This window comes from Paroedura picta, chromosome 8 (assembly GCF_049243985.1).
Source record: "Paroedura picta isolate Pp20150507F chromosome 8, Ppicta_v3.0, whole genome shotgun sequence".
Lineage (NCBI taxonomy): Eukaryota > Metazoa > Chordata > Lepidosauria > Squamata > Gekkonidae > Paroedura > Paroedura picta.
Genome location: NC_135376.1, coordinates 62,180,381 through 62,205,816, shown reverse-complemented (window position 1 = coordinate 62,205,816; position 25,436 = coordinate 62,180,381). Strand labels below are relative to the sequence as shown.

The window sequence follows — 25,436 nt, the reverse complement described above, 5'->3', positions numbered from 1 at the left end:
AAAAAGTCTTATGTAAATTCATCTTTAGACAGAAGCACTGAATGTCAGCAAATGATGATGATGAGGATGATGAATCTGAAAACTGACAGTTTCTGCAGTTTTATCCACTCCAGTTAAGAGGAAACAATGTAATAAAGGCATGCCATTAAACTCAAACTCTGTTCTGTATCTTGTAAAGTAAGACACTGTTACTAGGAGGCCTGGATTACAATCATGATCAGCCATAAACTAGGCTGAAAGATTTTGAGCTAGTCATCATTTCTCAATAGTTGATTTGAGGATAAAGATGAGAAAGAATATGATGTGTTTGTTGCTCTAGAGCAGGGGTAGTCAAACTGCGGCCCTCCAGATGTTCGTAGACTACAATTCCCATGAGCCCCTGCCAGCGAATGTTGGCAGGGGCTCATGTGAATTGTAGTCCACGGACATCTGGAGGGCCGCAGTTTGACTACCCCTGCTCTAGAGGTCTTATAGGAAGAGCACGACAATTCAGAATAAATTTCTGATTTATTCAAAACTGGGCCCATTAAATTAGTTATGCAGGGAGGGAGGGAGGAAAGCAATGACAGATTGTGCCTGGCATTCAAGCAACATCAGCATCAAAATATTACCTTAGATGTGTGAAGGAAAATCTCTTTTTGGGGGTCACTAGTATATAGCAGGGCACCTATATAGTATATAGGGTGTTGTTATTGTATTAAGCATGCTCACAAGTTATTCCGTTCAGTGCCCAAAAGTTTTCCACCAACATACCAGAACTTTTGTAATTTTCTCTGTCATATGTGGCTATTAATAATGCAATGCAAGTTTGTTTTCCCATTTTCCTTCCCTTACACACACTATTGGGAATGGCTTATTCAACAGCATGGGCAACTGGGAGTGAAGCATTCTGAAATCCACTGCACACAAAACTCTCTGTGCAATATTTTACATAAATATGGATTTTGAGATGCAACTGAGTTCTAATATTCCTTTGCTGATGAAGGACTAATTTAGTAATTGATTTAATGGAATTAATACAAAGCAAACACAAAGGCCTCTCATTGATCACCCATTCCCACTATATTACATCATTTGGCACTCAACTGGATCCACTTTGGTACAAGAGCATTTCAAAGAATCAACCAATAAACCTGTCCAAATGCTGTTAACTGACATTATTCACCATAGCAAATTATCAGTTACAATGTCATACTAGATTAGAACTCTGTATCATCAAGATATGTGCTGCTTACAACTTCTTTTAAATCAATCATTCAGTAGAGCACACTAACCAGAAACTAGATGGGTTACCTTAACAACTTCGCCTCCATCAACCTTCATAAGTTGCCTCAAATTCTGTTGCAGCAGACTTGTGTTGGAGCGCCACTTCAAAAGCCCCAGCAGGTCCACTAAGTACAAAAAGGGGGGGGGAGTAATAAGAAAGGGGGGAAAACTGGCGGCTGTTCAAGTAACAAGATACTATAAGATGAGAGAACGATACAACTACCAATCTGTTCAGGCAGTAAATATGGATAACAAATTGCACAGAGGCAGGTGAGAGACAGCACAAACTGGAGAGATTAATACAGGATAGTCTATCTAGATACGGCACAATACCCTCCAGAGCAAACAGAGCATTCAGCCATGGTATTGCCACATCAGAAGCAGTATGGTTGCACCATCAAATTAAGACAAAATGCCATGTCAGCAGTTCACAAAGATAATGGGAACTTTCCTTTAATCTGCCCATTGCTTGTAACTTAATTATTCAAATATCACTGGTTTGTCGTGAGATCAACCTAAAGGAAACAGCAATTAACCAGGCTACTTAGTTATGGATAGGTAAGTTGCATCAGGAAAAAGGGCAGCTAATTGAACTCATAATTATCCACAAATTGTATGCTTTCTTATCTGCCACTGTTCCAAAATTCAATATACTTTATGACCCAAACAGATTTAATGTGCATTTTATTTCAATTGTTCTGTTAAGATAAAAGACAGTCTGATTATAGTTGTAAATAAAATCCTAGAACAGCCGTTAGTAGCAAATTTCATAAATTGTTAACAGACTATGATGTCCAAAACATTTATACTGTGAAAGTTATTAGGGAGTCAAATATTAAACTGAAAAACTGTTGAGAATAAATTTCATTATCATATAAAAACAGAATTTCAGCTCACTGTGCCTCCAAAGACCATACATTTAACAATTGAATAAACTGAAAATAGGGAAAGGTTCTGTAAAACATGTGCTTAACTAATAGCAGATATGAAATGACTAAGCAAATGAAAATAAAACACATCCAGATCAACCAACATGTGGGGAACATAAAAGCACTACCTCAAAGCTACTAAAGAGAACCATAAAACCATCCTTAACATACTGCATAAAAGCTAACAAAAAGAATATAGTTGAATATCAAACATGAAGAAACTGCCATCTAAACACAATATGATTTTTTTCTACCAATTAAGGAAACATTACCACAGCATATTAGATAGACATTACAGAGACCTTAATGTAAATACTTAAAATACTTTAGGAATTACAACTGCCTTGACTTTGCATAAAAATCATTGTAGAGCTGGGTGTTACAAAAGGGAAAATATCTAAATTTTCTCTTTGATATCAGAGAGTTCAATGAGTACTATACAACTGAAGCCAAAACAGAGAATCCCATTCTTCTTTTCCTGACAATGTTTTCTGCAGCTGATCCAATGCTCTAAATCTGTCAAATTTATTTGCAAATCTGGATCCAATGCTCCAGATATCATTACAAAGTTTCTGTAAGTCTCTGGAGAGGTGGCATTTAAATTATTTAGAAAATTCAGAAATATGATTAAAAAAAAAACACTGGCATGAATTGCATTCAGAAGAATACCACATGTAGACAAAAAATGGACCCAGAACCTAAAAACTTGACATCCCATTCTGTGCTGAGTATATAACTATATCCAAACACCAGCCTTGGCTTATATGCGAGTCAGAAAGGTTTTACAGCATCTTGTGGTGAAATCGGGTGCCGTATATACAGTAAACCGTGAGCCATATTCATGCTAAGCTGGTTTGTTCCCTATGCATATATTAGCTGGACATTAGTACATACATGCTGCCTTGGGATACCAAAAACTGGTGAATCAGTAAAAAGAACAGTCAAGCACATACTTATTAAGGAAGCATTTTGATGGGGACCTTGGATCAATTACATACTCTCAGTCTAACCAACCCAATCTTAAAATGGAGGAAAGAAAAAAGATGTACTTTGGGTCTCCACTGGGCAGGTAGGCAAGGTATAAAAGACATAATTGATAAATTATTATAGTTTTAAATGAAGTAAATACATATCATTTTAAGCTAGTTTAGTATATTTTAAGTTGGTATAGATTCAGCATTATATTACATATAAAATGTACTCTGTGCAAGTATGAGCAGAAGGGGATAAAATGAAATTTGATGCTGCTTTGACAATCCTTTAAACCAGTGGTCCCCAACCTTTTTGAGGCTGGGGACAGGCAGCAGCAAGGAGGGCGAATGACCGGCCGCGCACGCCATGCATGCGTGGCCGCGCACTGTGCATGCGTGACTGCATGTGCGCAATGCGCGTACGGCCCTGCTTCCCTCTCCCCCCCTCCCACAGTAAGAAGCTTGCCAGGCCGCAACCTTGCGGCCTGGTAAGTTTCTTACTGTGGGGGGGGCGGGGAAAGGGAGCCGCGGCCCAGTGCCAGGGCCTTCGTGGCCTGGCACTAGGCCGCGGCCTGGCACCGGGTCCCAGCCTGGTGGTTGGGGACCACCGCTTTAAACAACATATTCATGTAGAATGGTTTAGTCTAAATTAAACTTAGCAAGAGAAGAAGGGGTAGAAGGAGAAAAGAATACAGAGTAACAGATAGTGGCCAATTGCTCAGCATAAGGACAATCTGTGCCTTTAAAAGATAGTTAGGAAAATAACTGTATTGCTACAGCTCTCTCTAATTTTCTACTTCAACATCAGCCAGCCAGAGGGACTCATAGAAAGAACACGAAGGCAGTATCTCTTTGCTGTTTTGTTTGGCTCTTCTGTCTAAAAATGGTACTTTCATGGCTAAGAGCTGTAGTAACCTAAAGCAAGGATTTTGATGTGCCTTTTGGTACACTGTAAATAACATATGCGCCACTGTGAATGCTACATAATTATAATGCTTTGATAAAGACTAAAATATCAAAGAAAATTGAGCTCCTGCAATTTTGCTTACTTCTAGATTTTCTCTTGCTTCTGGATGCCCAGGTTAAGGCAGTGGCTTAGCTGACATCACGGTGATTATACTTCCTGGAGAAAGCTGGACTTGCCAGTCACATATGCAGTCTTTAGGACTTTCCTCTTCCATCAAAACACCCAGTTCACATTCTCTGATAAGTATATAGGAACAGTGCTGCTGAATCAGACCAGTGGTCCATCTAGTTCAGCATCCTGACTCACAGTGGTCAACCAGTTCCTCTGGATATTCAACAACAGGACACAACGGCTGAGGCCTTCCCCTGATGTTGCCTCCTTGCTGAAGTTCCTAATGAAATGTATTGTGTGTTCACTGGATTTTGAATATTATTGGTTAACTGAATACTGGGCACAGTTCCTAATTACGTATATTGTGGATTATCTAATTTTTAAAATCTTTCCGCTACATTTTATAATTTTATCGTTCTGCTTTTACAACAATATATTTTCAACGACCTTAAACTGTCTTCGGCAGTGTTTAAGTTAATAGTTGCCTTGCTACTTAAACTGACTTGTTTCTGTGATCTGAATTTTAAATTGTGAGTGAAAATGGAATCCCTTTTGAGGCTGAAAGCAACCGAATTATTTTTCTGTTTGGTGGAACAAGCTAAGTTAGCAGACCAAGCAACAAATTATCTTCTGAAATGTATGTATCCTGTTGCAAGCACGTAGGCTGACGCTTTTCCTCCACTTCTTCCTTCTTGAGACCTGGTCATAAAACTCTGAAGTCTCTTTAAGTTATAAAAGGATTCAGAAAAGAAGAGCTTCTTTCCTCCCTGGGGGAAACTGAAGAAAATTACAGGAGTCGTTTCCTATCATTTTCTCCTTTTTTACTGAAGCTTTCTTTGACTATTTTCAAAAAGAGCATGGAGGTCCTTTCCAATGACACAGTATCACTTACACAGTTTTTCCATAAGTCCAGGCAATTGCAGACCAATTTTTTGTAATGCATACGTGGCTCCTATGAAGTTGTCAAGACAAAACCTTGCTTTTTTAGTCTTCTCCATTTGTAGGTTTTCTAAAAAGATATTTGCTCAGGATATGTCCTAAGTATGGGTTCATTAAGAAAATTGAACAGGAAAGCTCAGAGTGGCCCCAATATCCAGAGTGGAATACATCAGCTGATAATTCAGGGGCTGACAAGTGCTTTTCTAAGCAATAAACTCCAAAGCTGTTGGTGAGGACTTGGGGGTGGGGAAGAGGAGGAAAAAACAGAAAGTCCCTTTTTAACTTCCCATTCTACATCGGCCTGACTAAGAGGGAACTGAACCTTTCTTCTGCTTCCATTGTTCTCCAGGTATCTGTATCTTAGAGGATGAAAAGAGATACAACCGAAGGAAAAGGACCCTCTCACACGAAGACAGTGTATGTGACTCAGAAATCCCCCCCCCCCGAAAGGATGCAGACATTCGTTATCACATACAAGTTAAATAAAACCTCTTTTTAAGGATCTGAACATATTTCTCACCATTTTGTGTTAACTTTGTTGAACAAACTAGAGTGGAGATCTGGAAAGAATCTTTACTGATGGTGCAGCTGCCAAGGTTCTGCATGCTCTTGCCAGCTGTGGAGTGACCTTTTTCTTCCAATTCTATTTTAGTGGATGGTAAACTTAAATATGTTGACGAATCTTCTAGCTTCTTCACCTCTGCCTGCAATGTTTTCCCCCCAAACAAAACACAAAACTGAAGTATGAAGCTAAAAGCATTTTTAACAAACAAACATGAATATTCCAAAAGCTAACCCAGAGCATTAGTTTTTCCAGTCCACTGGATGCATGTAACCATTTCAATTTATTTCAATTTTAAATAGATGGTAGCTTGAAGACACTCTTCCTCAAGGACCAGGTCAAGCATGTCACGTAGCAAAACTAATCGGCATATATGTGAATACATACAAAAAAAATATTGACATTGAGAGGGAAAACAAGGAAAGACAAAGCTGTCACAAAGGGCTCAACTATTTTCAAAGGTCAACAATATTTTCAACCAAGAAAGCTCAGCAGGTTCAATGAGCAGGATATCTATTTATGAAGCAGTTGTACAACAGCAAGATTTGGGTCCAGGGCTATCTGAAAGACCAAAAAGGGTTTAATTTTTGACTCTTGAAAGCTGATACATTAGAAATCTTGTTGGTCTTTAAGGTGCTATTGAATCTGAATGATGCTCTTCTACTTTAGGCCAGCATGGACCACCACTTGAAGTTGTGCCCTGGTGAATTTTTACCTTTGTATCTAACAAACACATCCCTTCTCTGCCTTTGATGCTGCCATGGCAATATAATTCAAATATATATACAAATTATACTTCTCCTTCACATTCCCCTGTCCATTCCAACTCTCCCAGCAAATTAAAGACAAATACCTTGTATACAATAAGATCATGTTCTCCGTCCCGCAGAGTGGTGCCATCATATCTCATCAATTTAACAAAGGCCAGAGCAAATATTTTCTCAGACTTATCTTTAGCTGTTTAAAATAAAATCAATCAATCAATCAAGTATATATACACAGCCCTCTCTCAGAGCAAACATAAAGATTTGGTTAAGGCTTAGAACTTAGTGGAGCATCTCAATAAGAACATTTTTTTTTCAAAAACTATGTACAACTGGTATTAAGTGCCTAGGTGATTGGTATGTATATATGCAGGGTCTACATGTATGTGTGTATATATATATATACACAAAGTTCTGCATTTAGCAGGGGGTTGGACTAGATGAACCTGGAGGTCCCCTTCCAGCTCTATTCTGGCTCTTTTTGGAGATGGACATCCAGTCAAGCAGATTTCATACATATATTCTGGACTGGCCCTGTTGTTGACAAAGTTGACAGATTACATATTTTATTTAGGAATTTACAGGATATAAGAACCTGTAATTATACTGCTGTTAACTAAAAGCATGTGTTTCACCACAAAGTTTATTAAACAACAGTATGAATGTATTACTTTCTATAAAGCAACCCCTATAAACAGCTGGATTGGGAAAATCTGGAAAAAGCATTTGTGTCTAAATTAACATATCAGAAGTGTTGAAATTGTAACAGCATGTAAGAATAAAATTAAAGATGTCATTAGATATGTTTAAATGTTTCATGAAATCCATGGAATATATATTTCTGTGATTTTTTGTAAAAAAATCAATCTAAAGAAGAACTTATTGGATCATCAGTCTAAGATGTTGTCAATACTTAAGAAATGTAAGGCACAATCCAGCTGTCTCTCTGTACATCCCATACAGAAGCTTCATCTCATAGGAAACCGATAATGAAACCCAGATGCACATGCTACCAACATGGACACAGCTTGATTATGCATACAAAAATTATACTACTGCACAGCAAGCTGCACTAGATGAACACTAGTTACAGAAAGTCCTCTACATCCACCAGCAAGGAATCAAGCTTCACAAGTTCACAACTGTTGAACCTGAAAGAGGATTCCCACATCCCTAACCTATTCATTGGGGGCATTTAGACTCTTTTGATCCTGTTAACAACTGAGTTGGAATGGCTTCTTTTTTTCTCTCTCCAAAGTAACACACAAAAAACCTCTAGGGTCTTTCATTACCTCATATTTTTTTAGTATACCAAACTCCTCTTACAAACTACTAGCCCAAGAACTATACAGTAGCAACACCATCCACACATACAAGGCCTACATCTTCTTGTGATCTTCAAGGAATGTTATATATACACAGGAAAGGTAGTTCAAGAATAGGCACATGAACAAGAATGCTATTGCTTAAATTCTGAGTTAAAATACCCAAATATCTCTTTCAAAAGGTACCTGTCATTAAGTTATTCAATTAAATTAAGCAACAGTTTGCAGAGCACCTTTTTACCATCAGCTCTGGCTTTCTTCAGAGTGCAATTTTATAATACTCTGATACTTTCTTTTTAGCTCCTTTATCAAGAAATAATGCTTTTCTGGTTATGGAAAGCTTTAAAAATGCATAAGGACAAAACTGTGATTACAGGAAATAAATGGACAAACAAAAATCTTCTCCCCTTAGCACTTACTTAAAAGCTTGAAAAATAGTCTATGCTGCAGTGAGATGTTTTTTTGTCAATCGGCTACTTTTCTCTCGTTATTATTATTAATAAAGAAACTCCCCAGTGAAAGTTCAGAGTGACAACAATGGAAAACAGAGATGAGAACTAGAAACTGGTGGGCAACACTCATCAATTCTACAGCATCCCAAAGAACTTGTGAAGTAGCACTGTGGCAGTTCTGAGCCTTAACCCATGAATTAATACAGTAACTGAGAGCTTAATATGTTTTGGCCGCTCATGAACCACTGCAACATAAAGAGAATGCTTCCTACTGAATCAATTTGGAGAACAGTCATAAATATGACACTAATTTGCCATGCAATGTTTTCATTAGCAAAATTGTTAAATATTCTATTAGAATAAGCACTGCTTTCATCCATGTGACTAATTTTTACATCAAAATAGCTGCTTTCAATTACACCAGAATTAAGCATTATGGAGTAGGTGTCAAATATTACACGTTCTTAAATGCATCCAGTAAAGGTTACATAATTAAAGCTTTGATTCTTCTGCTGATATTACAATGAAAATTCAAACTGCAGATTTTCACAAGACTCAATCATGTTAGTTAAGACAACTGTCTCACCACATGCATACGAAGCATGCTCAGCTTCTCAATTACATATTTGGACAGGATACGTGGAATGTCAAGAATATTACTGGTGACTAATCTGAAACTACTAATTGCCTAATAGGGTCAGTACATGGCTAATAACATCACTAGCAAGCTTTGCTAAAAGTTGGACTTCATAACTAACAGACCACAGCACCCCACACAAATGATATTCTAAGCAAGTCACCGTACCTTTTCCTTAAAATGCTACTACTTACCAACCTTCAAAGTGTACAGTCAACGGCAGCAACTAGCTTAGTTGAGGAAGTGATAGGGGATGAACACAAATCAAATAGCAGCCAAGAGAAAGGGGAAATGAGACATCAGAGGAAAAATCCTCCAAAAGAAAGAACAGATACTGCAATTTATTCACTAAGTTGGACCAATGACTTCCACAAAACAGACCTTGGAGCTAAGGAGTAACAGGAGCAGAGAAGCTTGTATGGTATAGTGGTTAGCATGACCAAACAGGAGTGGGGAAACACAAGATTCAAACTCCTGCTCAGCTATGGAACCTTGTGGGTGACCTTGGACCGGTCTCTCTCTCTGAGCCTCAACCTATCTCACTAGGGGGTTGTGAAGATAAAATGGATAAGAGGAGAACTATATAGACTGCCCTGGATTCCCTGAAGTAAAGGTAGAATAAAAATGAGATGAATAAGGAAAACACACAAATGTAATTACTCACAGTCCTGGGATGACCTGTGTCGAAATGTAAACCTCAAGTGGCTGCGGTTTACATCTTCAATGGGGATTGCAACCTTTGTAAAACAAACATGTATATGCACAAATCACAAAAAGCTACTTGAACATAAACTAGCTTGCGTATTCACTATTTTGCCAGCACATACCTACATTATTATTATTATTATTATTATTATTATTATTATTATTATTATTATTATTATTATTATTATTATTATTTAATTTCTAGACCGCCCTTCTCCCAATAGGTCTCAGGGCGGTTTACAACATAAATAGTTAAAACACAATAAAATCCCCATAAAAACCCCAATTAAAAGTTACATATAACATATCACATAACATATAGCGGCGGTGGTCACAATTCTGATCTTAGTTCAGCCTGGTGGAGAGAATAATGTTCAGAAGAGGGTGGCACCAATACAATAGATCTAACCATGATCTCGGTGTTAGAGATCTCAATATTGGAGGGGATCCTCTGATGGATTAGTGGGAGAGCTGCCCTGGCCTCAACCATATGCCTGGCGGAAGAGCTCCGTCTTACAGGCCCTGCGGAAAGCTGGTAGATCCTGCAGGGCCCTTAGCTCTTCTGGGAGCTCGTTCCACCAGGTTGGGGCCAGGACTGAAAAGGCCCTGGCCCGGGTCGAGGCCAGGCGCACATCCCGTGGGCCCGGGACAACCAGTAAATTCATACCCGCAGAGCGGAGTGCCCTGCGGGGGGCATAAGCAACCAAGCGGTCCTGCAGGTAGATGGGACCCAGACCGCGTATAGCCTTAAAGGTCAATACCAATACCTTGAATCTGATTCGGAAACAGACTGGTAACCAGTGCAGATGACGAAGCACCGGCTGAATGTGGGCCCTCAAAGGTGTTCTAGTGAGGACCCTGGCAGCCGCATTTTGGACCAGCTGTAACTTCCGAGTCAAAGACAAGGGAAGGCCCGCGTAGAGCGAGTTACAGAAGTCTAATCTGGAAGTGACCGTTGCATGGATCACATTAGCCATATAGCATACAGAGCAGCTTGACAGAGAGGAAATTTTGCATGGCCTCTAGTCCAAATTGTAAGAATTTTCTCTGTTTGGTCAGCAGCAGCAGTAACCTTGACAGGCATAATGCCACAGATCAGATCTATAGAATTCCTCAGCCATCAAACTTCCAAAATATCCTTTAAGATTTTTTCAAATACCTATTATTGCTGTATTAGGGGACTAAGTTAGACAGAAACACTTTTCTTTAGGGTATATTTACAGATCAGCAAGGTCATGGTTTTTTAGAGTTTAAAAAAAACATAGTTATCTGAGACACCGTGCCTTTTTGAGAAACAGGAACAATGACATAGCACTTTACAGATCAATAATAATTTTCCACTTTTTTCCTCTATCATAATTCACGTTAACCCAGAATTAAACTGCACATTTTGAATGAGAATTCTCAGGGACTTAGTATGCACCTAGAACACCCACTAAATCTTTGTGAAGGTAGTACCTTGGCTTTGGAAAAGGTTTAGACAAGCCCACTGATTTCCCCTTTCTATGCTGACAGTATTTTTGAAACATCAGGTTTCTTAGCTTTTAGTTTATATGTTTAGTTTTTAATTTTCTAAACACCAATATACTTTATCAATACTGCAGCTCCATTTTTATTTTTCACTTTTACTGCTAGTTTGGGTTTTTTTCATTGATACTGCTTTTTATTGATACTGCTGCTACGTCAACTGTTTTTAAATTTAGGATTGCTGCAATAAGGTACCACAACTGTCAATTCAACTTCACTGCTCTGTCTCATCAGCGAAGATAAACATTATCAAGTCTTTATTATTACGGTACTAGACCAGTAGTCAAATTACAAAATACATAAAAACATCTGGCATTAAACAAGGTACATAAAAGAATCATTGATAACTAAAATATTATAAAATTTAAAAACATCAGTCTCATCCGTGTCTTCCTGTCACCTATGTCTAAATTTTTATACTCATTCTTTCAAATTTCCCTATTTTTCATATTCTTCCCAAGAATTCTACAATATTCTAATCCCTATACAAATGTTAGATCATCTCACAAGGTCTAACTATACCCACATGCTTATTACTCTGTCATTTTGGTCTTATACTAGGCAAACACATAGACCCTAATACTTCTGTCGAATAGACCCTTTCTTTAAACTAAGAAGAAAATTATCGTAAGTGAATGACATAATTTTCAACTAAAATCAGATTTACTGGCCCAAATAAGAGAACACTATTAAATATTGAGTTTTTGCATCCACTTCCTGCACCTGAAGATAACATTTATTCTTTTTTAATACAATATATTCTTTTTTTTTTATTTGAAGACAAAAGCAAAAAAACCCGCACTACATTTGAGGAGTTAAGGCAGCATCATATATAACTTCATATACAGATGCCATCAAAGGTTAATGAGCACACTTCTCATTTAAATCTATCCCTATTTATTCTGTTGCCATGGTGGTACCACAGTTTTCTTCCCCACATCTACCTTTCTTTTGCCATTCCTACCTTTAAAGCTAGAGCCTCTTGTGGCACAGAGTGGTAAGGCAGCCGTCTGAAAGCTTTGCCCATGAGGCTGGGAGTTCAATCCCAGCAGCCGGCTCAAGGTTGACTCAGCCTTCCATCCTTCCGAGGTCGGTAAAATGAATACCCAGCTTGCTGGGGGGTAAACAGTAATGACTGGGGAAGGGACTGGCAAACCACCCCGTATTGAGTCTGCCATGAAAACGCTAGAGGGCGTCACCCCAAGGGTCAGTCATGACCCGGTGCTTGCACAGGGGATACCTTTCCCTTTCCCTTTAAAGCTCTGACTTTGACAACTTGCCTTTCCAATAGCAAGCATAGGTGACATAACTTCAATTCCAAAAATTGCGGTTTACATTCTTAACTTCCCTAATCTTTAACCCCCTCCCCAATGTTATGATGCACTATGCCCATATAAAGACAACCTGCCAAGGCCAAACTGACTTCTCTAAATATTACATGTTCCCTTTGCCACCCCTTCTGTCTAGAAGCTCACTCTGTAAAATACCGATGCTGTAGCTTCTCTTTCTCTCAATTATCAAATTCCTCTTCATATCCCAAAGCTCTTCAACTACTATCACATATGGAAATATGCTGTAAAGCAGTAGCTTCACCAAATGCAAATGTAATTTTGTAGTATCATCCTTGCTTCCTTTATTCCTTACCTCTGTCTTTTTACCATTTCCTAATTTAAAAATTAAACTCCTTTAGGTCCAGAACATCATTAATATGCATTCTAACAACATATATTTATAACAACAATAATAAGCATTTACTTTGGTTCTACTGGGATTCTGCATTCATTAATACTTCATGAGAGATCCCAAGAATCTAAAAGTGCATTTATATTTTATAGCAATATATATTTTTATCCTACACTATTATGACTACTTGCTATACTGAAAGATAGGAGACAGATGTTGGAATAATTCTTTCAAAGTTATCTTGACCAGAACACTGAGAGGTAAATATATTCCACTCAACATCTTTATCAATGTTGTTTCTTAGCAACCTTCAAAAGCTTTTCTAGCACAGACAGCTTGTTTACTTTGACAGCAATATACCAAGTCTATCAATATGATTTGCTCTCTCCTTCTCCCTCCCTCCTCTCTCTTTTTTTAAAATATCTTAATGGCAGGCTTACTTTCATAGTTTCAAACCAGCGAGGTTGTTTTACTTGGTAATATATCACAGACTTATATTCTGAAAGGGCTTCATCTCCAGCACCGGGGAAGATCACATTCTTTAACAAAAATAAAAACAAAGAAAACATACTGATCAAAACCAAAAGTTTCAAATTAGGTATCATGAATTCCAACAACAATGGCAACTTTTTTCAACAGAAAATATCATAAAGAAAAGCAAAATCTGTTGATTCAAAAATGTATGATTCATATGTTTAACACAAGAGACAATATTTTGTTCACTCAGACAACATGCAGGAAAAGCTTTCCAGTTAATACACAAGATTAAAATCCTTCACAGTAAATACCTCCAATCTTTTGCCATCCTCGTCATAAACAGATACAGTAACCTCTACATTCTTTGCAGTGGTTTTGCTTCCTTTGTCAAAGTCTCCTTGAACTAAGGTAACATAGATATCATTACGGACATCACCTATGAGAGAGCATATGATTAATAACTTCACATAAACAGGATGTAAATGAAAAAGCTCACACAGATTATACTTTTAAAAACAACAATCCTTTGAAAAAATCATTCCACTCCACATTAAGGCATGGATTGTATGGAAAAACTTGTAAAAAAAATTGCAGAATTGTATCTTTCCTACCGCTTCCCCACCTTGCTCATCCTCCATCAGCCCCCTGAACTACCTGAAATCCTCCATTAAGAAGAAGGGGGAACCTCATATACTACAGTAAATGGGGCTGGTAGTAAGGAGGAAAATCTCGGGAAACTGCCTACCATTTTCTGTGAACATTTGATCTACCATCAGCAGCTAGGGAGACAATTTCACCTGGTTACCCCCTTCCACTGAGGCAGCTCACAATATTCAATTGCATTACTATATTTTCAACCATATAAAGTACTCAATTACAATTACATGATGCCATGTAATAGATAGGTGCTAAATTAAAGAGCAGTCACAACAGCAGTTACATTAAAACCAAAACAGGACAAATAGATTATGAGAGTGTGTCTATCTTTCAAACACAACCAGGAGAAAATATCCTACACAGCATCTAGCAGGGAGTAGACAAGGACATATAGAACCTCCATAGAAGTCGTGTGGAATTTGTTTTGATTGTTCAGTTTCTAGAAGCAGTTAGAAAAACATGGATTCTGGATATTTTGGGGAAAGAGCCTGAGGAGGGAGGAGTTTGGGGAGGGGGGTATAATGCCACAAAGTCCACCTTAAAAAGTGGCCATTTTCTCCAGGTGAACTGATTTCTGTTACCTGAAGATCAGTTATAATCCCAGGAGATCTATAGTCACCACCTGGAGGTAGTATAATAGTAGTATCTTCTACTGATGGACCATAGGATTCAACTTTGTGATTCTTGCAAAGTGTCAATGCTGGTTGTGTGCATTCCAAGTGAAACCAGCAATTCAGGAAATTATAAAATCATGTGGGACTAGTTGGATGCTAACTGTCAATTGTTTTGGGCAGCTGCCTACCATTCTCAGGATAGCCCATTTTCAATTACAAAGATTACCTGAGGTACTGTTAGTAAAATATAATGCAGCTGGTGTAATTGCTCTTTAAGAAGTTACTTTGCCATGTACTTTTGCATAGTTCTGCATTAATGTATTGAATAATAGAGTAAGCATTTCACTTAGTAAATGTTGGCATTTTGTGCCCAAGTGTTCACACATCTGCATGGATAAGGTAAAGTATTTGATAGCCCATTTGGACATGCAAACAACAGAGGCACTTTTGAAGTCTGCCTTTATTGCTTCAGAGGTTCATTTATATCATATATTTAAAGCCCAAGTAGTCAAAACACACCAGGATTCTGTACTTTGAAACTAAATGAATGAGACATTCTACCATCTGCGCACAGTTAGTCTATCACATTTACAACAGTGCTACTACATTATTAATACAAGTCTGAAAGTAGATTGAAAATATCATTGTTAAGCCAAATCTCTCCAAACAACGATTTAGTACCAACATCTTTGAATTCAGTTTATTGTTTTCTATCAACTACTATTTAAGAAACATTAACATTTGCACTGCTTCCAATTTTTTCCTGATATAGTCTTACCAGGCATAATAATTTCAGGAAACCCCATTTTCCGAGCCACAGCTGTGGATCTATCAACTAGATGAGGAAATTCTTTCCTTATCTGGTGAATGTCTCCTGGAAGAAGTTTCAATGTCACCCATAAACCTGTAGTAATAAGTAAAAAATGCTGTTTAGATAGCCTTCAAGTACAAATCCATTCCAACAGTTCTTAAATTTGTTTAAATAATAATAAACAAAGAAATGACTAAACAAGGAAACATCTAACCATTACTGCCACCAAATCATCGAAACTTCATACAAGGCAACAACTTCAATATCTTAGTTCTAAAACAAATAAAAGGCATTTGTTCCAAAGAAAAAGGAGAACATGCGAGGACAATAAGGAAGATTACACACTTTAACTCTAAATGCTAACTTTAAAAAAAGCCAGTTTTTAAAGAACCAAGAATGAAACAAACATAGGTTGGTGGGAGGATCTCAATGACATCATTATCACTGTTGTGACTAAAGGCCTAACTAAGATGCAGCTCTTTAGTCAACACCTCTCCAACGCTGGTCTACGACTGCAAAGAACCATTTGTCTATACAGCACGTACCTGACATCTGAAGGTTAGGCTTTCTTCAAACTAGGAACCAGGTGCACACTGCTTAAGTACTTCTACCCTGCTACTTTCTAAAAGCTTTGTCCTTCACTTTTGATTTTCCTAATGCCCAACATGCCTTTATCCAGCATTGTGTGCCAACTCTCCAAATTAGTATCAAATATCAAGCAAGAACACTTTCTTTGCCAATCCATTGTTACTTACCTTAAAAAGAGAACAAGAAGCAACTGCTTCTAGTGTTGTGGAAATTCAAAATTCTCAAAGAACAACAGTAAGCTCCAATACAAAACACAACTATTTACAACTTTTGAGAACTGGGATTTTAAATTTCCTCATTTAAATTATCTATATAGTTCAATGATCCTTGTTATTTTAAGTTAATGTGACATACTGTAGATTTTCAGAATAGTGGGTAATGAGTGACTATTTTCTCCCATCATACAGACCAATCTGCCATGGATTCTTTGGCAATGGGTAGATCAAGCAATTAACAAGATGATCCTATGGGATTCATCTTCCTTATTAGTGTTGTGGTATACTCAGTTCACTTTAGCACGAGCTATGCCAAGTAACATACTGAACATGGAGAATTACCAGCATATTTTGAAAGTGTTCTCCATTTTGATAACTCTGGAAACAAAACAAAAACATTTAAGTCTGCTTTCCTGTTGGAAATGCTAACAGCAGGGTAAGGAAACAGCCTACAATGGGATGACAGACACATCCCATGGTAGTGGAAGTGATACAAAGTCATGTAAAAAAGTGGTAACTGCTTCTAATAGCAGTAATAATGAGAAAAGGAAAGGGTTATGATCAAAACCCAATAACCCAGTATTAGACCCAATTAGATAAAATGTTGTGGAGTTTCCAATAGAACTACCTTACTAGTTATTACAGTATTTCCCATGCTAATCAGATACATGAAGTGAAGTACATACCCTGACCCTTGTGGTTAACTTCTTTAGCAGCGATCACTTTGTTTATTACAGTCTGAAGGAAATCATTCTCCCCTGCCACCCTGGGTGAAAAACGGGATGATATGTTCAGCTGCTTGTGTCGAATGGCGCTATCCAAGGCAAGCCTGGAGGATGCACATGATGACCAACACCAAAAGGAAACAAAGGCAGGGGACAGAAAACCAGAAGTCACAGTAACAAGGAAATACAAGGGAGTATCATATGGTTGACAAAGAGTGTCCATTAGTCAACAGAAGACAAAGGATAGAAAAGGGAACAACAGAGACAGGAAGATAATCAAATCAAGAAAATGTGAAGCTAATAGAGAAAAGTAAAGTAAAACTATGATTTTGAGAGCAAACATGTACCAGATTCTGGTTCCATTTCTACAATCATGTAGAGCAAAGATGAGAAGTCACATATAAATCAACAAAAGGCTCAAATGTAATACAATATCCCCATGGAATGCTAAATCCTTGCTTCTGCTGTTACATGAATTAAGTGGTAGCTTAATGAGAGTTAACAGACATTGGTAAGCTACTAGAAACAGAAATAATGTAGAACAGGGAGGCATACAAAATTCATAAAACATTTTTGGTACTACTACTGAAATAGATGAAAACATAAAAGTAATAAATGAAACACACATTTACAAAATTAGCACTTAATAACCCAAATTTGCAAAGGGCCATGTGATGAGTAATTTTTATTCACTTGATTGACAACCAGAAACTAACATAAGAAAAGGGAAAAAAGAAAATCAAACTCCAGACTATTATGTATTGTTTCATAAATGGATTTGTCCATTTTACCTTAAATTAGATTTAGTAGGGCAAATAATATGTATACTTTTCATTAATAACTCAGAATCATGAGCTTCCTATATTTATTTTCATCTATTGAAATATATTAGATATTTATTGTATTGTTAACAGCACAGTTTGTTACAGAGTTACTACAATTTAAGCCCATTGATATGCACAAGTTTATACTGGAATAACTGTGCAGAAGACAACAATGTAAGGAAATTTCCCCACCGCCAACAACATATGTACACAAAGGCTTGCACTGACCCTGAACCACCAAGAGGCTTCTAATTATACTAGACATCTAAATATTATCAGAAGCCTCTCCATTAGAAATCCTCTATTTTTTAAAATCTAGGCATGAATTTATAGCAACTAAAGCCATCAATCATATAAACGCTAATTAATTTAGCAAATTAATTTAGCAAAAGAAAGTGAAGAGGAACTAAAGAGCCTGTTGATGCGGGTGAAGGAGGAGAGTGCCAAAGTTGGCTTGAAACTCAACAAGAAAACAAAGATCATGGCATCCGGCCCTCTCAATTCCTGGCAAATAGAAGGGGAAGAAATGGAGATAGTGACAGATTTTATTTTCCTGGGCTCCAAGATCACTGCAGATGGGGACTGCAGCAAAGAAATTAAAAGACGCTTGCTCCTGGGGAGGAAAGCTATGGCAAATCTAGACAGCATCCTAAAAAGCAGAGACATCACCCTGCCAACAAAAGTGCGTTTAGTCAAGGCTATGGTCTTCCCAGTTGCAATGTATGGCTGCGAAAGTTGGACCATAAGGAAGGCCGAGCGTCAAAGAATTGAGGCTTTTGAACTCTGGTGCTGGAGAAGACTCTTGCGAGTCCCTTGGACTGCAAGGCGAACAAACCAGTCAGTCCTAGAGGAGATCAGCCCTGACTGCTCTTTAGAAGGCCAGATCCTGAAGATGAAACTCAAATATTTTGGCCACCTCATGAGAAGGAAGGACTCCCTGGAGAAGAGCCTAATGCTGGGAGAGATCGAGGGCAAAAGAAGAAGGGGACGACAGAGAATGAGGTGGATGGATGGAGTCACTGAAGCAGTAGGTGCAAACTTAAATGGACTCCGGGGAATGGTAGAGGACAGGAAGGCCTGGAGGATCATTGTCCATGGGGTCGCGATGGGTCGGACACGACTTCGCACATAACAACAAAAATTTAGCAAATAAAAAATAGTCTTGTCCATCCCACTCTCATACCACTGTTTAAACCAGGCTTCCATGAAATTTTACTTCATTCACCTGCCCTTTAGTTGGATTTTTATTTTTTATCTAAATAGAACATATTAGAACAAAATGCTGCCTATTTACAAACTAAGCACAGCTAAACTGCTTCAGCATCGCCCACATGATACATAATTATTGCCCACATTATAAATTATTTGGAGACCAAGTAAGTGCCAAAAAGCATTCAACTGCAAGTTTATGGAAAACCCCAGAAAAGGAAACACCATCTCTCAGAATGTGCCAACAAAATGCTTGATTGTTGTCCTTGACAACTAATTTGAACGAGCAAAATGCATTTCAAAATCCCTGAGCTGATCAGCATTCTGATACTTGCTTTGTAGGCTTTACAAAACTTATGTACAATGAACAGCTCCTTTTTCCATTTCTGTATCTTATACAGACCTGCATCCCTTATGAGCGATATATATGCACATGGATCTATTCTGCACTTGAGGGTTCCTAATGAATCCAGGGGAAATTGCCAGATTCTACAAAGTACAAGCATAGATCAGTTCCACCCACTGAAGTGTGAAGCCCTTCGAAGCCGGGGAGATCTACGAGAGCACCAGATCCCCCATTCCCAACACAAGTCACTGGATGGCAGAATTTCAAAATCAGATTATGATGTAGTTGTCTGCTGTTCAAAGTTTTTTAAAAATCCCATTAAACTCTGACATACTGCATCACAGCCAGACACGGCACTAAGAGTTGCATTCACTAGGATTACAGGCTGTATATGGCTGTGAAACTTTCAATATGCTCCCAACCTTAACACTAAATATTAAAGATAAATTGTGCATGGCAGATTGAAATTTAATCTTATAACCGCATGACTATTTTTTTAAGCTAATCAACTATCTGTAAACTAAACAGAAAATGTCTCTAAAGTAAGTTATTTGTTCCTAATTTGGTATGGTGTTTGAAGTTAGCATAACATTAATTCCTTCACTTTCTTAGTATTTCCAATATCAAACCCATCTAGGAAAGTCACAGTCTTTTATAATACATTTCTAAAAGTCACCTCTGACATTTCTTTGTGCATTTCTTTGTACTTACGACTGAAATGGAATGAAGTGTTGCTTGTCCTCATCATCTACTTTCCCATTAATTATGTCAGTTACATCCATTACTGAAATCAAAAAGAAACATTATTGAATAGATCAACATCTAAAGGAAACTGAATGACAAAGACAAGTAAGGACATCTTTGTACCTTATGACAAGCGTTCCAAACTGCTTTGTGGCAAAATATATTCTTATGTTCAAAGATAACCAAGCAATTTTCACATTAGTAAAAGAGGAGAATCTTTGAAGCTATAATGGATATGGATGTATGCATTTTGTGTCACCAGCTGGAATATGTTACAATTGACAACATACTCTACAGTGGAATAAATTTACAATCTCACAGAAGATATTGTGAGACTAAAGAACACAACATTTATTAGAAAAAATTGCCAAGATTTTTTTCCCTGGAATATTTAAGTGTATTCAATTGTAGGCACACAGTAAATATCCATGCAATATTTTCAGAAAGCTATTTCAATACCCAACTCAGTGTTTGAAGCAGTCTTCATTTGTAGTACTGAATTCAGCAAGGATACTACATCTAATATGGGATAACATAGCCAGTGTATACTATGGCCTTAAAAGAGGATCAATTCTGTCAGCTAGGATAGCCAGGGCACATCTGCCTGACAGTATATCACAACTCCAGGCTTGTAACTAAAACCCAAACCTTAAGACCAAAAAGCATTAGCACAAAGAGATAATTGACATATTACCATGAACATACTGGAATATCCTCTGTGTGCCCGTCTTAAAGTGATATTCAAGGAGTCTGGTTGGGTGGTTAATTAAAAACATTTTTCCTTTGAACACTGCCAGTATCCAAGATACAGAAAGCCATCCAGTCATAATATCAGTGCTATATTGACATTGACCCCATTCTCACTATACTTAATTCCAGAATCCATGTCTTTCTAACTGCTTCTAGAAACTGAACAATCAAAACAAATTCCACTCTATTTCTCCCTACCTGAAGAAACTCTGGATCCTTACATTCCAAGGTATTCCATTTTACAAGGAGAAATGCTAAGACTGTATGAGAGCAATAACCTCACTCCCCTGCAGTCCAAGCAATACTAGATCACTGACCTTGCCAACTGGATAGCTGAACGAGTGCTGAACCCATTCACAAAACCAGACTTCACATGGATTTCAAATGGAGGGGAAATTAGCATGTCACCTTGCAGTGGACATGCTATTTATGTAAATCTATCCCAAACAGTTATCCTTGAGAGGTGCTATATTTTTTAGGATTCATCTGTATCACAATAGATTTCAGTCCTACTACCTAATAAATACTGCCTGCTATTCTAAAAGGTATCCCCAGTGCAAGCATTGGGTCATGTCTGACCCTTGGGGTGACGCCCTCTAGCGTGTTCATGGCAGACTCAATACGGGGTGGTTTGCTAGTGCCTTCCCCAGTCATTACCATTTACCCCCCAGCAAGCTGGGTACTCATTTTGCCGACCTCAGAAGGATGAAAGGCTGAGTCAACCTTGAGCCGGCTGCTGGGATTGAACTCCCAGCCTCATGGGTAGAGCTTTCAGACTGCATGTCTGCTGCCTTACCACTCTGCGCCACAAGAGGCTCTTTCCATTATAGCAAGCCACTAAGCCAATTTTATAGCTTATCATGGGTCTCTCTTTCAGGTTTATAATTACTGACAGACAAAACAAGAAGTCATTCTGTAGACTATTTAGTTTACCAGAGCTACAAGAGTTTCCCTAAAGCAAACATGTAAAGTGTGAAAGACACGTGGCATGATTCTGAACAACCTGTACCTCAGACACACCTAAATATGTGCTCAGTAGTTCTTCAGCACTGAGCAGCTGCTCTAATGTGCAGTAAGTCTGGACAGTCTACTTAAAGAGAATGGATTACCTGCTACACCAAAAGGTCGCCTTAGGCCAGAGGTTAGTTTTCTTGTATTGTTGTCTCTCAGTTCCATTCTGCCGACTCGTACGATCTGACAAACAAAACTGATTTTCTCCCTTTTCAGGTCTTTGCTGCCAAGGTCCTAGAAGTATAAAGTTTTCATAATGTACTTTACAAATCACATTCATTTTCCTCTTGAGAATATTACTGTTTGCCATTCAGCTTCCTCATATTCTCTGAACATTCAAGCTACTTGCATGGAAATGTTGTAAATGGCACTACAGAACTGAAAAACACTCTAAAAAATTATTTCCTTAACTAGTGTTAAAAAGTATTCCAAAGTAGAAACTATGGTGTGTGTGTTGGTTTGTTTTTTAAAGGGAGAGATCAGAAGTACAAAACAGTCAGGTGTTCATAACTGGAGAGTCAAACTACAGTAACATGAAATTCTATAAGATTGAAATTCTATTATATTGCTTTTAGGCCCCATCTTGTAAACTTTTCTCCTCTTTCAGCAAAAAGAAGCTGCAGGGAAAGCAAATGGACCTGCATAGAGTTGGGAAAGGAGAAAGACCGCATACACTGCCTTTCATTATTAAACATTAAAGAAACTGCAAATACAAAAACACTTACTGTGAAAACTGCTCGAAGATTGTGTAACCTGTCTATGTCTTTTGGTAGGCCAGAACTTGACCACCTGACCAGGTAGTTTTCACTATAAAAGGAAAAACAATTTCTTTTAAGTCCTGCACTTGTGTTGAGAGCCAGTTTGGTGTAGCGGTTAGGAGCGCGGAATTCTAATCTGGCATGCTGGGTTCGATTCTGCACACCCCCACACGCAGCCAGCTGGGTGACCTTGGACTCGCCACAGCACTGATAAAACTGTTCTTACCGAGCTGTGATATCAGGGCTGTCTCAGCCTCACCCACCTCACAGGGTGTCTGTTGTGGGGAGAGGAAAGGGAAGGTGAATGTAAGCCACTTTGAGCCTCCTTCGGGTAGAGAAAAAGCAGCATATAAGAACCAACTCTTCTTCTTCTTCTTCTTCTTCTTCTTCTTGAAGAAATGTGTTGCAAACAAAAGGTGTCACTTTACAATACATTAAAAGTAATATTTGAACAGGTAAACTGGATTCTGTTCAGTAAAGTAGTTTGTAAACCTACTTTGTGTATTATGTATTATACACATATGTATGTACATACATGTATTACACTCAGCAGCAGCAGTAGGTAGACAGATTAGGGCTTTTTAGCACAAGGGGAATCTCGTGTGCTGTGTTATACTCCAGATCATAATGTATCTAGGCATAATAGTCTAACTTTTTTATTTAAACCTGTCTTGAAAATCTATCCTAACAGAAACCAGATCCCATTAAATTGACAGCAATTTACAATTATTTCAGCCATCCAACAGTTACCCAAAAAGAATGAATAAAACACACACATTAATATTTATCACCAGAAGGGATATTCCGTCCATATGGTGGAAATCAGGTGATTGTATTTGTAAAAATGTTTGGCAAGCAGATGGAAGGAATGACAGTCAAGCAATATGTGTTTAGTAGTTAAGGAAGATAGCAACACACATATATTAGCAGGGAATTTCTGCTTTTCCATGCCTGCTAAGGAATATATAGATTCCATAATATTCAGTTCTCAGCTAAGCAAGGTCAGTTTCCTAATTGCAATTCCTACGGGATGCAATTTGGCCATAATAAAAATGTTAGCTCGAGTTTACATACATTGTTCTTACAACTATACATATCCTGCACCATCAATTAGACAAAAGGGAGACAAAAACTTGTCCTCTTGGCCTTTAATTCTAACATGCCCAAGAATACACACATGCACATGCACACACATAGCACAAAAAAACAAAACATAACAAGCAAGTTCAAAAGGAACCTCCAACTGAGAAAAATGACAGAAAGCAATCAGTTTTATAATTTATTTAATGGCATTTTTATAATGTAGCTTTTAAAACATTATTTAATTGGATGAAGACCCTTACCAGGAAATTTGACGAAGGTAGCAAATAATTATATTAGATACAATCTTTCAGAAATGAAATTATGTAAAATTATAGCCCACTTGGATGGAAGCCCCACCCCCATTTTTATTTTCCTTTTCCTTTAGTTTATATATTTTCCTTTTCCCATTCGTTTATACATTTGCATGGTTTTCGTGTGTTCTTTATTGGTTGGAACAACACTGTAATATGATAGCATTATTTCTACATTTGATATGAGGTTATCAGATGGTTTTGTTTTATTGTGTGGCATTTGTGTGTGGAAAATAAATTAAAAAAATTTAGAATGAAAGAAAACAACTGGTATGAGCTGAAAGACCAAACAAGAGTAGGAAATTTTAGAACATGAGTTTATTTCCTTCTAATATTTAATTGGGCTGCCAAAGGACTGTACTATGAGAAGCTAACTCTCTAGGAGAGATTCAAATGGGTAGCCTTACATTCTCTAGGAGAGGTTGAGGAGTTTCTTTCATGCACAACCAGAAAGAATTTGGAATATGTTATGCATAAGATAAAAGAACAAAATTCCTCAATTCATTTTAATTTAATGTGAAAATATAGATTTCATATATTACCTTACAGAGCCAGGTGAGATCTTCTTCATATGCCCTGTGCTCTGTTCTCCTTCCTGTAGAACTAAGATAGGTGGCTTTTTCACTGATGACACCTTGTCTTTGGAATGCCCTTCCCTTTTGAGACTACTGTACTCTCTTTTAGGCACCAGGTCAAATTGTCATCTACACTTTTAACTAAAGTTACCTTTTTTTAGACGTTTTATTATCTGTTGCTAGCCTGACGATTAATTCATCATTACAACTTTAAACGACTGTTTATTCATTCTACACAGGGCTCCCCTTGAGATTGCTCTGGAAACTCTAACTGGTTCAATATACAGTAGTGACTGTCCTTATGAGTACCCAGTTGAGTGCGCATATGACACCAGTGCTTTCCCAGCTGCATTGGCTCCAGATTAGAAACCGGATCAGGTTAAAGGTTTTGGCATTAACCTGTAAAGCCCTAAACGGTCTGAGAGCGGTATGCCTACGGGAACACCTTTTCAACTTTGCCCCCCCCCCAAAGGTCATTAAAATAATCTGAACAAAACTTGCTCAGGATCCCCAGGCCAAAGGAGGTGAAGATCGGCCTTGAGCAGGTAGATTTTGTGAGCTCACAAACTTAATTAAGTAATGACAGTTTAGAATTAGCAGAACATTCAAGACCGGAGACAGGAAACTTATTTAATCGGTCTTAATATGGTTTTGGTAGGCTGATGTAAAAAGGAAATGCTTAAATATTACACAAGGAAATATGTACAAACAATAAAAGGTAAAGGTATCCCCTGTGCAAGCACCGAATCATGTCTGACCCTTGGGGTGACGCCCTCCAGCATTTTCATGGCAGACTCAATACGGGGTGGTTTGCCAGTGCCTTCCCCAATAGAGAAGTATTTTTTTGAAGGGGAAGGTCTTTCTTGCACAAAGCATGCATGCAGGAATGGGAGGAGGTGG

General features: G+C 37.9%; 1 protein-coding gene across 2 annotated transcripts in view; it reads right to left on the bottom strand.

The window, feature by feature from the left end:
• Nucleotides 1-25,436, bottom strand: part of DOCK1 (dedicator of cytokinesis 1) — a 474,081-nt gene that overhangs the window by 364,541 nt on the left and 84,104 nt on the right. Inside the window, exons 9-19 of one of the 2 annotated variants that reach the window (XM_077350091.1) lie at nucleotides 22,535-22,616; nucleotides 21,908-22,043; nucleotides 20,016-20,088; nucleotides 16,887-17,029; nucleotides 15,365-15,490; nucleotides 13,627-13,751; nucleotides 13,279-13,377; nucleotides 9,588-9,660; nucleotides 6,599-6,702; nucleotides 5,704-5,887; nucleotides 1,294-1,391 (exon numbers count right to left, since the gene is read on the bottom strand). In XM_077350091.1, coding sequence (XP_077206206.1) covers nucleotides 1,294-1,391; nucleotides 5,704-5,887; nucleotides 6,599-6,702; nucleotides 9,588-9,660; nucleotides 13,279-13,377; nucleotides 13,627-13,751; nucleotides 15,365-15,490; nucleotides 16,887-17,029; nucleotides 20,016-20,088; nucleotides 21,908-22,043; nucleotides 22,535-22,616 — 1,243 coding nt within the window. The remainder of the gene's footprint in view (nucleotides 1-1,293; nucleotides 1,392-5,703; nucleotides 5,888-6,598; nucleotides 6,703-9,587; nucleotides 9,661-13,278; nucleotides 13,378-13,626; nucleotides 13,752-15,364; nucleotides 15,491-16,886; nucleotides 17,030-20,015; nucleotides 20,089-21,907; nucleotides 22,044-22,534; nucleotides 22,617-25,436) is intronic. The other variant, XM_077350092.1, reaches the window with a different exon arrangement.